Source organism: Sinocyclocheilus rhinocerous, unplaced genomic scaffold, assembly GCF_001515625.1.
Source record: "Sinocyclocheilus rhinocerous isolate Xijiao unplaced genomic scaffold, SAMN03320098_v1.1 scaffold365, whole genome shotgun sequence".
Lineage (NCBI taxonomy): Eukaryota > Metazoa > Chordata > Actinopteri > Cypriniformes > Cyprinidae > Sinocyclocheilus > Sinocyclocheilus rhinocerous.
The window spans coordinates 533,923-549,308 of record NW_015659915.1 but is presented as its reverse complement, the minus strand read 5'-3'; the positions used below and the strand labels follow the sequence as shown (position 1 = coordinate 549,308).

The 15,386-nt window shown below is 36.7% G+C and overlaps 1 protein-coding gene across 1 annotated transcript in view; it reads right to left on the bottom strand.

Moving 5' to 3' along the window:
• Positions 1-15,386, bottom strand: part of LOC107724237 (diphthine--ammonia ligase-like) — an 85,021-nt gene that overhangs the window by 8,588 nt on the left and 61,047 nt on the right. The window contains exons 14-17 of the mRNA XM_016533072.1: positions 12,355-12,594; positions 4,815-5,184; positions 3,372-3,378; positions 3,044-3,132 (exon numbers count right to left, since the gene is read on the bottom strand). Of these exons, the coding sequence (XP_016388558.1) occupies positions 3,044-3,132; positions 3,372-3,378; positions 4,815-5,184; positions 12,355-12,594 (706 nt within the window). The remainder of the gene's footprint in view (positions 1-3,043; positions 3,133-3,371; positions 3,379-4,814; positions 5,185-12,354; positions 12,595-15,386) is intronic.

Below are 15,386 nucleotides of genomic sequence, written 5' to 3'. Positions count from 1 at the left end.
TGCTAATCATGCTAGAAACATGCTAGCAACAAGCTAATCATGCTAGAAACAAGCTAGTAACTTGCTAGTAACATGCTAATCGTGATAGAAACATGCTAGCGACATGCTAGTAACTTATTAATCAAGCTAGCTAGAAACATGCTAGCAACATGCTAGTAACATGCTAATCATGCAAGAAACATGCTAGTGACATGCTAGTAACTTGTTAATCATGCTAGCTAGAAACATGCTAGTCACTTGCTAATCATGCTAGCAACATGCTAGTAACATACTAATCATGCAAGAAACATGCTATTGACATGCTAATCATGTTAGGAACATGCTAATAACTTGCTATTCATGCTAGCAACATGTTAGTTACTTGCTAGTCATGCTAGCAACATGCTAGTAACATGTTAATCATGCAAGAAACATGCTAGTGATATCATGCTAGAAACATACCAACAACATGCTAGTAACTTACTAATCATGCTAGCAACATGCTAGTTACTTGCTAGTCATGCTAGTAACGTTAATCGTGCTAGAAACATGCTACCAGAAGGTTAGTAACTTGCTAATCATGCTAGAAACATGCTAGTAACTTGCTAATCATGCTATCAACAATGCTAGTAACATGCTAATCATGCTAGCAACATGCTAGTAACATGCTAGTAACTTGCTAATCATGTTAGGAAACATGCTAATAACTTGCTATTCATGCTAGCAACATGCTAGTAACATGCTAATCATGCAAGAAACATGCTAGTGACATGCTAGTAACTTGTTAATCAAGCTAGCTAGAAACATGCTAGTCACTTGCTAATCATGCCAGCAATATGCTAGTGACAGTCCAATAATGCTAAAAACATGCTAATCATGCTAGAAGCATGTTATCAACATCTATCTAATCTAAATTTTCAAACTTCAGGCTTTTACAACTGCTTTAAACTTTCAGGCTAGGCTTTCTCAAGTCAACCTAAACTTTTTTTTTGTATCTAGTTGTTTTATTGATGTCTCTTAACTTAGACAACTGATCTGATGTGAAAACAAACTTCAGGAGGTAGAAGAAACCCAATGGCGCTCCAGACTCAATTCTGAGACCAGACCCTGAGAAAACACGTCAGCGGACCTGATGTTCCTGTAGGAGCCACGGTGCATTCAGACTGACTTCTGTACTGGCATCACATTATCTTCAAGACAAACAAACTGTCATACGGCAGACACTCAGACGAGACACTCTCATTTCTATTCCGCGTCTCACACTATAATTTCATTTCCTGTAACAAGTAACAGCGAGGCCTGCATTCAAAGCATCAGGCTGATGAACGACCGCAAGAAACGTCCCGTAAATATGCAAGCGCTCGGACTCTCAGCGGACTGCAGAACACTCAACATGTGCTGGGGCTGCTAATACCATCTTAATATCTCAATATGATCTTGGAAACACTACTATAGAAGTGTAGTTCAATTTTCAGCCTCACACAAAACTATATGAAAGCCTTCAGAAGATTTGGAATACAGTGTCAAGATTTGGATTTTGTGTCATTTTGACAACTTCAGTTCATTTAATGCAAAAGAGCAGCCAGGATATTCTGCAAAATCACTTCACGGAACGAATCGTACAGGTTTGGAACAACACGAGGATAATTTCAGGGCCAGATTCGTGAAAATCTGCTTAAAGGTGTTAAGAAATTTTGTAGAAACAAACAAACAAAGACAAAAAAAGAGGTTCATAAGAAGTGAAATTCTTAAAAAATGCTTAAGATGCTCTCATATATCTTCTGAAGAACATCTCTTTTCTTCTTCTCCTGTGAATGCTGCTGAAAATTAACATTTTAAAATTACACAAATGAGGTCCCTGCTGTTTGTTTGTTTTTTTTGTATAAATTAATTATGAATTTAGCAAAAAGCAGGAAGCAAGAAGTCACATCATGCCATAATCATGTTATGTTAGTAATATTTGTCATATGCTGTATACATAGGTGGTGTTTTGTTGTAATGTTTAATATTTTAAAACAATAAATTCGTTAACCATCCTACTTTCCAGGATTTCAGACAAGTTGAAGGTTATCCTAACTTCAAGAGGCTATTTTTCGATGATTTTAAGAACATTTGTTTAAAAAATTGTAATATTGTTTGTAAAATTTTGTCTTTAAAACAATCTAAAGAATTAAAGATAAGAACATTCTTCTATGGGAAACACTAAATATTAATAGAAAATAGCAGTTAATAATAATTTTATACAAATGTTCTGTGAATTCGGACCCAGATGTAAAGCTGAGAAAGACTGCAGTTTTCTCCCATTATCTGCATGACTGCAAATGTGATATTGGTTTATACAACAGTTTAATAATCAAGAAGCTAATAACTCCCTACTTCTATTTTGGCATTAAAATTAACTGAATAGAACTGTTAATAGAGCTGTTAAACGTATAAACTTCACAGAACTGTTGTGCAGTGTTTTGTTCCTGAGCGAATCAGTCTTTTTGAATGAATCTGTGTGTGTGAACAGTGACGGGTGTGACGTGCATCACATTTAACCCATTAAGACATAATTAACTGTCTCTTACAGCTAAAATTTGAGTCCATAATCCATAATAACGCTTAAATGTGCATCTGCTGTTGTCTCTCGCATCAAAATCCAGCCACATATTTGTTTAGAGCTGTTTAAACGCTGCTTGATCTGTGCGGATTTCTCTCCTGATTCAGACCAGAACACTTTTTTTGGATTATGGATTATGGACTCGTATTTGAGTTAAAAACGTCTTAATGCTGGATTAGTTTCAGCTTTTGTCTTCTCCAGATGTTAACTGATGAACTGGAGTGCTGTGGATTACTTGTGGATTATTGTGATGTTTTTATCAGCTGTTTGGACTCTCATTCTGACGGCACCCATTCACTGCAGAGCATCCATTGCTGAGACACTGATGCAATGCTACATTTCTACAAACCTGATGAAGAAACAAACTCATCCTGATCTCGGATGGCCTGAGGGTGAGCACATTTTCATTTTTGGCTGAACTATTGCTTTATGAGTGACCAAACATGACTAGCACAACCGTACCTGTGGCGATCTGAGTGACGAGCGAGTCGTGGCTCTTATAGAAAACTCTGGCACACAGAGCAGAGAGACCGGTGGTCTTGAGAAGAGCGCTCTGGTATGAAGACAGCAGCTGATCGGTGACGCTCTCGGCTGCTGCGTGAGGATCGCTCAAACTCACGCTGAGAGACAGAGAGGCGTATCGAGCGCAGCTGGACTGCAGCAGACGGCACTCGACGCTGCACGCCGGGATCTGTGAGACGGAGAGATGAGACGCTCTGTCTGTGGGACGGTCCAGCACAGCCGTGACATGCAGCTCCACCGCTGCTCCTCTGGGTAACGACGGCACGACTGCAACGCTGCTCTCCACCTGAGGACAGACAGAGACAAACACAATGCACTGCAACAAGAGCAATCAACAGATGCACACAAGTTATGGATTGTAAATGTCTTTCATTCATCTGTTGATCATATCCAAGAGGATTCAACAAAACACTATGGGTCAGTTTTACTAAACAGGGCAAATTAGCGCGAGAGCGCAATTCCAAAACAGCTCGCAACAGTGCGTGTGATTTACTAACAACGCACAAATTAAAGAACACAGACGTAACATCTCATTTGCGCAAATTAGCGTAGTCGCAAATAAAGAAGCCACAGTACGTTGAAAAGAACCGGAGGCCAAAAAATGAAGGGTTGCAAGAAGTTTTGATAGACTTGGTTCCAAGTGGTCTTTAAGCAGTAGATCTACACCGGCTGCCTCTGCTTTGAAACTACACACAGAGAGCTGCTGAGTTTAAAAACATGTTATGGACTAAAAATAAATAAAAATGCATTTCAATTTATCAGGAACCTTGATTTCTCTTGAAACGACCCTAGCAAACATCAGTGTATGGACCCTGTGATGACACCTGTCCACAGCTATTTATATCTCTGTACTTTGTGTTCTACTTAGGGTTGCAAAGGGGTGGAAAATTTCCGATAAATTTCCGGAAACTTTCCAAAAATCCTTGGAATATTACAAAAAAATCCTGGAAAGTTTCCAAAAATTCTGGAATATTTCCGAAATTTACTGAAAATTTTCCACATTTTTGCAACCCTAGTTCTACTACCTAACACTGCCGTGTGAGTGTTTTTATTACAACAGTTGAAGGAGTGAAGGCAAACTTGGCATATTTCTCTTTTCTGAACACTTAAAATGTAAGGAATAAATGGAAGGGGACACAAAGAAATTAGTGAGCTTATGATTAAAACAAGAATAAATATCTACCAATGCAGTCAGAAAAAGAATCCTCATTCAAAGGGAAAACTGGTCGATTTTTCTGACGCCACTGAATGATATATGTTCTTGTTTTAAGCATAAATGCATTTCATTTAGCCATATCTCTCAGAAAACAAGATCTCGTATTCATCTTCATTGCGCATCTCAAGTAAATGTATCCTGATTCAAGAATATTCAGATATTAGATAAGACAAAAACACTGATTAAATATTTTTGAATTTGTTTTTGTAGTGCATGCCACATTTAGTGCCATGACGTTATGAATTTAAGACTTTCTGCTCTGATTCAAGTGGTAAGACTTAAAGCCTTTATGTATAATGCATAACAACAGTATTCGTAATGTATGCTATAATGCATTTTTTTCATGAATAATTGTTGAAACCAAATTTAAAATGCATTATAATATCTGAAGGTTTGTTTGTCATGTGTTTAAATGCACTGTACTTTCTAACACATTTTCATTTTTGGCTGAACTATTGCTTTATGAGTGACCAAACATGACTAGCACAACCGTACCTGTGGCGATCTGAGTGACGAGCGAGTCGTGGCTCTTATAGAAAACTCTGGCACACAGAGCAGAGAGACCGGTGGTCTTGAGAAGAGCGCTCCGGTATGAAGACAGCAGCTGATCGGTGACGCTCTCGGCTGCTGCGTGAGGATCGCTCAAACACATGCTGAGAGACAGAGAGGCGTATCGAGCGCAGCTGGACTGCAGCAGACGGCACTCGACGCTGCACCCCGGGATCTGTGAGACGGAGAGATGAGACGCTCTGTCTGTGGGACGGTCCAGCACAGCCGTGACATGCAGCTCCACCGCTGCTCCTCTGGGTAACGACGGCACGACCGCAACGCTGCTCTCCACCTGCGCCGCTCCGGCACACTCCCCCTGACGAGAGACAATGAGAGAGCAATAAGACAAGACCAAAACACTGATTAAATATTTTTGAATTTGTTTTTGTAGTGCATGCCACATTTAGTGCCATGACGTTATGAATTTAAGACTTTCTGCTCTGATTCAAGTGGTAAGACTTAAAGCCTTTATGTATAATGCATAACAACAGTATTCGTAATGTATGCTATAATGCATTTTTTTCATGAATAATTGTTGAAACCAAATTTAAAATGCATTATAATATCTGAAGGTTTGTTTGTCATGTGTTTAAATGCACTGTACTTTCTAAAGATGTAGCAATGAATAGCAAAGTATCCTAACTCTGGCTACAGTTATTCATGAGATTATACAACGCATTACAAGGTGAATTAATTAATGCATTAAAATATTTTGTAATGCATTAACATTTTATAATGCATTATACATAAATGCTTTAATTAAAGTGTTACCAACACCTTTTTAGGCCTTATTTTGTGGAAGGGTGAATTAAGACCCGCAGAAAGCCTGTCGAAAGTGTTACCGGGTTGCTTGAAGTTACAAAACATGCAAGTAAAGGCTTGCGGAGCCAATGCAAAGAGCAGAGCAGTTGAATAAAGATCACCTGAACCCTCAAAACTCACGTGACCGAGCCACAACAAAGACACGCGGCGTGATTGATTCACGGGTCATTTTACACCATTTCACCACACTGGAGAGCGGCAGTGATGGCTTTAAATGTCTTCATCATCATCATCATCCTCCGCAGCAGAGTTAAAATCTTTATTCTGGGTTGGCGTCTGCGCACGGGCCATTATCGCCTCTCAAACTCGCATGCGGCACAATGCGACCCTCAAATAACACCGTCTCATCTGCTAAAGGGGGACAAATGAGTGTTTTATACAACAGCCGCTTTGTTGTGCCGTCGATAAGGGCAAAAACACTTAACCCCCTTTTCAATTGGCTGGATCAATTTTCATCCACTCACATCCCACTCCAGCACAGCAGAATAATGACGGGTTACATACACTTTATTTTGAAATTCACTCGAAAGCAGACGGCGAATAAATCAGAGCCTTTTCTCCCAATTCTGTGCTGCTCGTGACCCGACGGGAGAACGCTGCACTTAGCTCCAGATTAAAGCAGCCGCCGCTGATTGCGGATCAACATCGAACCACTTTTCAGCGCGGCTGCGAGTAAACAATAGCAGCTTTAAGCAGTGTGTAAAGCGTTCACTCAGACGTCTGTAACAAGCGCGCTTTAATACGCCAAAGATTAGCACTTAACAGCCACGAGGGGCCGTAATGAACGGGAGGCTGTTAATGGCCCTCGGGATCCGGAGGGCCTCGTTTAGTGGCGGCCCCTGACATCAAGCTCCTCACCTTCACGGGTCAAAACCAGCCCAAAACTCTGAACTAGTTCAGGTACATTCATGCCTCACGCCATTTGAAGCCATAATCCCATCCAGATCACACCACCGGTCCAAAGCATGAAAATAAGGGTTTTCAGTGTTTTTAAATAAGAAGTTTTTTTCTGCTTACCAAAGCTGCATTTATTTGATCAAAAATAGTTAAAATTGTATAATATTTTTGCAATTTAATATATCTGTTTTCTATGTGAATATCTGTTAAACTGTAATAAATCTAACTCAAACCATTTGAGTTCATAGAGTACAGTAAATAAAAAGTTCTGTCATGAAACTCTAGATACCGCAGGTCGACAGGTTCTATCTCAATCTGATATAATCACATCATTATTCACATGGTGCAGCCGACTGGTTCTAGTTGCATCAACAGCCAATGGTATAAACATCATTCAATGTAAATTGTGATAATCGTAATTAATAATCGCAATTACAATTTCAAGGGAATAATCGACAATTATGATTTTTGTCATAATCGTGCAGCCCTAATCAAAACCAACCAACATTTAAATTTGTTAATAAAACAAAACCAACATTTAAATCTTTGATCAATATTTAAATTACATTTCTAAACGGAACAAATATTTAAATTTCTTAATAGAACAAAACAAAACAACTGATGTTTATATTTCTTAATAGAACAAAATTTACCAATATTTTAATTTCTTAGCAGAACAAATATATAGAATAAAACTGATCAATATTAAAATTTCTTAATAGATCAAAACCGACCAATATTTAAATTTCTTAACAGAACAAATATCTAAATTTATACAGCAGTTCTTTCTGGTCCTCGAATCTGATTGGCTGATAAGAGTGTGATATTAGAGTCCAACAGATCTCCAACAGCCCTTTCCTGTAATTTTGAAAATAATACTGTTGTGTTTCACAGAATGTAGTTTTAAGAGTTTTTTAGTCGAGAATGTACTTGTTTGGACTTCAAATATGCGGTTTGTTAATAAAGATAACGTCTATTTGAAAATTTGCTTCAATGTTTTTGGAGACGTGAGCTCCAGAGCGTCAGCAGCTGTTCAGCGCTCATGAACCCACCGAGAGCAGCCTCATCTCGGCCAGATCTTCTAGAATTTGCCTCTGGCTCTGATGTCTCTATAGTGGTTAAACATGAGATTTTGGGTAAATCTAACAGGCAGTCTTTGGTCTCATTAATCTATTATTTGTTCCAGAGCAAGTAGTTTTGGCGAAATCTCATCATGTTTATGTAACTTCAATGCTGTATATCAGAGCGCTGCCTCTGTGCTTTTGACTGAATTGCCTAGCAACTTTTATGATAGCTGTTGTTGTTTATTAAATATTATTATTCAATGAATAATATTTTAAATACTGTAAATAATAGTAGTATTTAGTATTGGTAAACGGTGTGTGTGTGTTCGTAATGGTGATTTTAGTTTCATTGTTCCGTTATATGGCGACAAGGGACTGTTTTACGAGTCAGCAGTAAATACTTTTAAATTGAAAAATTACTAAAGCGCAGTTTTGAAAAAAAAAAAGTTATTTTTTCTTTCATAAAGCTTGTACGCAGCCAACATGCACCGAGCAGTGCTGTCATCAGAAATCACCCTTAACAGATAAAAGGATAGTACGACAAAGATACCGCTTTCCTCAGCGGACATTCAAACTAATGTTTTATTGTGAATATGAGATTGATCTGAAGAATGAATGCTGCATCAGATGCAGGTAATCACGATCGCTCCGTCAATCTCTCTCTCATAATACTCTACTATACATAATACACCGCTTTTACTACAGTAATACAATAAGCTTTTAACACAGCAACTCAATGTTCCTTCGTTACTAGTTCTAAAGTGACATTTCTGAATTAGTAACGGATCTTGAGCTCAGCTGTTAAACTGCCAACTTTAGATTAGAATCCGTGGCGGAAGGAAGTAGTTCTGCACAAAATAGGGCTTTTAAAGACTCCGTTGTTGTTCCTATTTTATTTACACACTCGTGATGTCGAACTGTTGTATAAACGCAATATCACACGAGTAGACTGTCACACTGTGATTACTAGGGCTGTGTATCACCAGCAAAGAGGCCACGATACAGGACTGCACTGAATTTCACCTCAGAAGAGTTTAGTCAAACAGCTGTTTATTAAACACTGCTTACTATAGGGCTGTTGCTAACTGTTAGCAGAGCAGGCAGCTGACCTCTGCATTATGAAGGGCCTCCATAACTGTACCACAGTACAATAAAGGTAATGGCATATGTTTCATGTTTACATTGTGCACTCCCCACCAGATAAAATATTCTGATTGTTTGCATCTTGTTTTTAAGCCCATAAATAATAATGTACTCGTTCTAATAAATTTATATTGTAATGTACTCATACTAATATATTAAAAAAATAATCTTTACATTGCTGGTAGGTTATCATTGCACAAATTAACACACTCTCTACACTTAAAAAAATAAAAATTAGAAGAGTTCTAAACTAATGCGCTGTCTTCACTGTATCTCATGCACACACATGCTCAGTCACTCACACAGATCACGCTGCGTGCGCGCACAGACATCAATAAAATAGCTTAATCGCTCAAGAGCTACATTATCTTTCTCAACAAGGAGCTGGTAACATCATCGTTTCTAAAGGAATTAAAGCCACAGCTTCTTAAGAGAACAAAACCAACCAAAATTTAAATTTCTTAAGAGAACAAAACCAACCAATATTTACATTTCTTAATAGAACAAAACCCACCAGTATTTCAGTCTCTTATTCGCTCTGAACGCCTGAATGTGTGCACGAGTCACTGCAGCACTGATGTATATGCTAGACAACACTGCAAATACAATATAGCCAGATCTAAATGCTAAGGTCATGGGTTCGATTCCCAGGGAACGCATGATTGAATGTATACAATTAAATGCAATGTAAGTGGCTTTGTTTAACAGCGTCAAATGCATCAATGTAAATGTAATAACTATAGCACCTGAGTGAGAGAGTTCATACACAACTTCAAAAACTTCATGAAGTTGTGAGCATGAGAGGCGTGAGCAGTTTTTTTTTTGATTGATCTGAAGTTAAACGCTCTCCACAAACAACACATCTGCTCAGCCGCCAATTAACCCCACAAACTCCATCACACACCCCATTACAGACATTATGAACGCTCCGGCACCAGGCACAAGCACACGGTCATGTTTCTATTATGGCTTCTTCCACTTCAGCAGCTCCAACTCCTTTAACTAGCGCTCTGATTGTTGGATGCGTGGTGAAGCCACTGGTAAACGTGACGACTGGTTTATCGTTCATCTAAAGAAAGCATTTCCATCATATCACTTGAGTGCACAAATCCAGCAGCATGTCAATGATGTGAGTGCACACAGGAGAGATCACTGCTCATTAGACATCACTGCTGACAGCCAGCGTCAACACACACACACTTTAACACTACAGCATCATTCATGTCATTAATGCATTGCTCAAAAGATATTCACAACTTGTTTATCTCACGGAATCTGTCAAAAATTCAGCATAAAATAGAAATTCTCTCTATTTTCTAAACACATGTTATAGATTTTACTGTGAACAATTAGTTTTGACCTTGTAATAATTAAGCAACCTTGTTTAATTAAAATGGGATCTTCTCTGGTTACACATATTTAAATCTTTTAATAGAACAAAATAACAGATATTTAAATTTCCTATTAGAACAAAACAACCAACATTTAAATTTCTTATTAGAACAAAATAACCGATATTTAAGTTTCTTATCTGAATAAAACTACCGACATTTAAATTTCTTATTAGAACAAAACAACCGACATTTAAATCTTATAAGAACAAAACAACCGACATTTACATTTTCTATAAGAACAAAATAACCGATATTTAAATTTCTTATAAGAACAAAACAACCGATATTAAAATTTCTTATAAGAACAAAATAACCGATATTTAAGTTTCTTATTTGAACAAAACAACCGACATTTAAATTTCTTATAAGAACAAAACAACCGACATTTAAATTTCTTATAAGAACAAAACAACCGACATTTAAATTTTTTATAAGAACAAAATAACCGATATTTAAATTTTTTATAAGAACAAAATAACCGATATTTAAATTTCTTATTAGAATAAAACAACGGATATTTAAATCTCTAAACAGAACAAAACCAGCTGACATTTAAATCTCTTATTAGAACAAAACAACCGACATTAAAAAATGTTATAAGAACAAAATAACCAATATTTAAATTTCTTATTAGAATAAAACTACCGACATTTAAATTTCTTATTAGAACAAAACAACCGACATTTAAATTTCTGATAAGAACAAAACAACCGACATTTAAATTTCTTACAAGAACAAAACAACCGACATTTAAATTTTTTATAAGAACAAAATAACCGATATTTAAATTTCTTATTAGAATAAAACAACGGATATTTAAATCTCTAAACAGAACAAAACCAGCTGACATTTAAATCTCTTATTAGAACAAAACAACCGACATTAAAAAATTTTATAAGAACAAAATAACCGATATTTAAATTTCTTATTAGAATAAAACAACCGATATTTAAATCTCTAAACAGAACAAAACCAGCTGACATTTAAATCTCTTATTAGAACAAAACAAACAACATTTACATTTCTTATAAGAACAAAATAATCAATATTTGAATTATCAGTTATTGGAGGGGGGGTATTAAAAACAACAATTATTTAATCATATGGTAATGCACATTTTTCAGTAAAGCACTGAGATGGAGTTGGGAAGCTGGGAAGAATACAAAATTTACTTTTATTTTTATTATTATTATTATTATTTATTACTAACAACAGTAATGTGCAAAATCAAATTTTTATATGAACAAATTATATATTATATACTCTCATTAAAGGCACCATTATTCTTTTATAGTATTATACTGAACTGACCGACAACGGCAGTGATTATAAAAGAAGGGCTCTTTATGTGATTCAGTCGCAAATTGAACACAAGTTTGTGTTTTCAAGGCACTTTGTGACTTGTCTTACTTCATACACATGAAAAGTTCAAAACTTTGACAAAATTTGATTTCTTGATGATTTAATATTTTATACTAGTGATTTTATAATATCAAAATATAAAGCAAAAACAGTGGAAATGAATGATTAATGAGCCAATAAGTGCTCCTCTTGCTGTCATCTACTGGTTATAGTGGTAATTTGATGTCTTTTTTAATTTTATTTTAAATAAGTGTTTGTTTACCACAAAGTATATTTTGGTCATACCATTGAAAATAACATTTAAATTGGATAATTTTTAGAGCTTTAGAAATCCAGAAAGTTTCCATTTGTAATTCACGTTAATCTCATTGGATTTTCATTGTTATTGTGCATGTGTACAATACTTTTACTCATCAAGGATGCATAAAATTTATCAAAAGTGACCGTAAAGACATTTATAATATTAGAAAAGTTTTCAGTTTCAAATAAATGCTGTTCTTTTGAACTTTCTATTCATATATATATATATATCATACAGTATTTCCTGTTGACAAAAAGCTCAGGAAAAAAAGAAAACTGTTGTTGACTATGTTGGGGACAGTAGGTCAGTAGGTCACATTTCTCACAGCCTCACCTGAGTGAGATCCGCACACAGCCAGTCAGAAGATATTTCATGTGTAATATACAGGTATGTGGCGCATGATGTCGGCCCAATGAGCTTCCACTGTGGGCCTCTGCAAGAATGTCTCAACACTGGACACTTTTTATAGAGTTTACGGGCTGTTAAAGCAATGACTGACTCACCTGGACGTCCTGTAGTTTGGTGTTCCAGGCCTCTGTGACGGCTGCGGCGTGTTCATGGTGAGTGATGTAAATGTGCGCCTGCAGCACGTGAGCCAGCGTGAGTCTGGAGTCCATCGCACACAGAACCTTCTCCAAGTGACTGAAGCAGAGCCGAGCCTGGAGAGCCACCGGCCCCTTCACCAGCTGCATGGAGCAGGGCACCAGAGCGATCTGTCCCGCGCAGAACACTGCCTCCCGCACCTGAGACACACACACACACTGAGTTAAACCACTCACAGGCATTACTGTTAGATCTGCACACACAACACCTCAGAGATAAACCATTCAAACATTCAGTTACAGGAGACACACAACTCCTTAATGAACATTGTTAATCAATTAATTGTGAGCCTGGAGCACAAAAGCAGTCTTAAGTCGCTGGGGTATATTTGTAGCAATAGCCAAAAATACATTGTATGGGTCGTACATGCATTGATTGAGTGCATGTGGCCTGTCTTCCTCTCCAGAGCCGCAGACATGCGCATGTGTCTCTCTGACTGACCAATGTGCTGCAACACAGAAGCGCAAAATACAAGATTTCAAGTCTCTTCTGTCATCATTTACTACCTCAAAAACCCACTGACTTTCTTCTGTCGAGCACAAAAGAAGACGTTTAGCAGAATGTTCACGCTGCTCTTTTACATACAGGCAAAGTAAACCCATATGGCAAAAATATTTTTTTTTTCTGGCCAAAATATACATTGTAAACCGTGAAGTTAAATGAAATATGTGTCCCTGGAGCACAAAAGCAGTGTTAAGTCGCTGGGGTATATTTGTAGCAATAGCCAACAATTCATTGTATGGGTCAAAATTATTGATTTTTCTTTTATGCCAAAAATCATTAGGATATTAAGTAAAGATCATGTTCCATTAAGATATTTTGTAAATTTCCTACTGTAAATATATCAAAACTTAATTTTTGATTAGTAATATGCATTGCTAAGAACTTCATTTGAACAACTTTAAAGATGATTTTCTCAATATTTACATTTTTTTGCACCCTCAGATTTCAGATTTTCAAATAGTTGTATCTCAGCCAAATATTGTCCTATCCTAACAAACCATACCTCAATGGAGAGCTTATTTCGAAAAATTGACACTTAAGACTGGTTTTGTGGTCAAGGGTCACAATTGATGTAAATTATTTATATTTAATTGATTTTAAAAATATTAAATTGATATTGAAAAACAGTAAGCAGGGCTGCATGATTAATCGAAAATTAAATCAAATTCCCCATTAGGCAAAAGCTGTGATTTTCATGCGCAGCTCAGGGATGCAAACTCATCATGGGTGAAAAAGGTGACAAAGACATGCAACAAACAAAAAAAACACTTATACAATATTTTAAAGCCTTTATTGGTTTTTTAACTCCACAGTTGTGCAGTAAAATTCACTTTAAAGATTCACTTTTCATTCATGGAGATGACATGAAAAAATCCTGGTGAAAAACAAAGACTTTTAAGATGAAAATTACACGAAATTACCATTATATCCAGTAGATGGCAGCAGAGGATCACTCATTAGCTCAGTTGCCATTTCCACTCCCAAGTTTTCACATCTTGCTATTGGATTTATTATAAAATGACTATTATAACAAATTTTAGTACTGTACTGAAGTAGTATTGAAAGTACAATTAAATAATAATGCATTAAATATTTTGAAATATTTTTAGATTTAATTTAAAAACTAAATTTTTAAACATCGTCTTAAAAAGGACACATCAAAAAAAGTGCTAAGTTTTATCTTTAACTGTAGAGGCTGCTAAATATATTCAGTCAACACAGACTTGTTGCTGCTGTAGTTTTGTTACTCTGCATCACTTAATGCACAGCTCTATTTTTGATATCGGCCTGTCAAACAGTTCGTTCCGCCCAGTGCTACAGTTATCACTGTCAATCATAGCAATGACTGATGGAACAATTTAGCGTATTCACTTGCATAATTATTTACACTCGCATTTGTCACTCCTGAAACAGTATACGAGGACTTTCGTTCATTTTAGACAAACAAAACTTTTCTTCAAATTGTCAATGGATTATGTAGCGAAAGGGCTCATCTTATAGCGCAACTGACCGAGCTTACTCACACGAAAACTCCTGATATAATCAATGAATAACTACACAATCAATCTCTTATTCACACCGTGTGTATGATTTTTTTTCGCGAATCTCGTAGGTGACCTATTTTGATCTCAAAATCAAAAAATCAAAAAAAGTTTGCATCTATGGCAGCTTGTCAGTGGAGCACAGTTCTGTGTTCAGTAGTAAATCTCCATCCGAAGGTCAGAGGGTGCTCCCGTGCTGAAACTCCAAATATGCCCCGCAGAAGAAACATAGTTCTTTCCGCCCAGTGCTACAGTTATCACTGTCAATCATAGCAATGACTGACGGAACAATTTAGCGGATTCACTTGCATAATTATTTACACTCGCATTTGTCACTCCTGAAACAGTATACGTGACTAACGCATGACTATGACAATATATGGTTTATTTGAGTTCTTATTATAATTTCATTATAATAAAGTATATTTATAATGCAATGTCTAATTAGTTTTGAGTAAAAACAAATGTGGTTTATAATGCAATGCTAAGTGAGTTTTGAGTAAAAACAAATGTGGTATTTTGTTGGCCAAGAGGTTTATAAATGCGTCGCATGTTAGGAAAGGTGTTTGATGCATGTTGCTCTTTCAAAAGCACGTTATAAATGACTCAAACTCGCCGTGCTTTCAGATGGAGCAGCATTTACTACACAGAGCCGTAGTTTACTGACAAAACAGCTTTCATAATCGCACATTGATTTCATGATTGCATGATTAATTTGATCTGCGATTATGAAAGCTGTTTTGCGCAGTTTCTTATGGCGCTTTTCCACTGCGTGGTACGACTCGGCTCGGTACGGCTCAGTACGGTACGGCACGGCTCGGTTCGGCTTTGTTTGCGTTTCCACTGCAGTTTAGTATCGCTTTAGAATGGGCGGGATTATTCACATG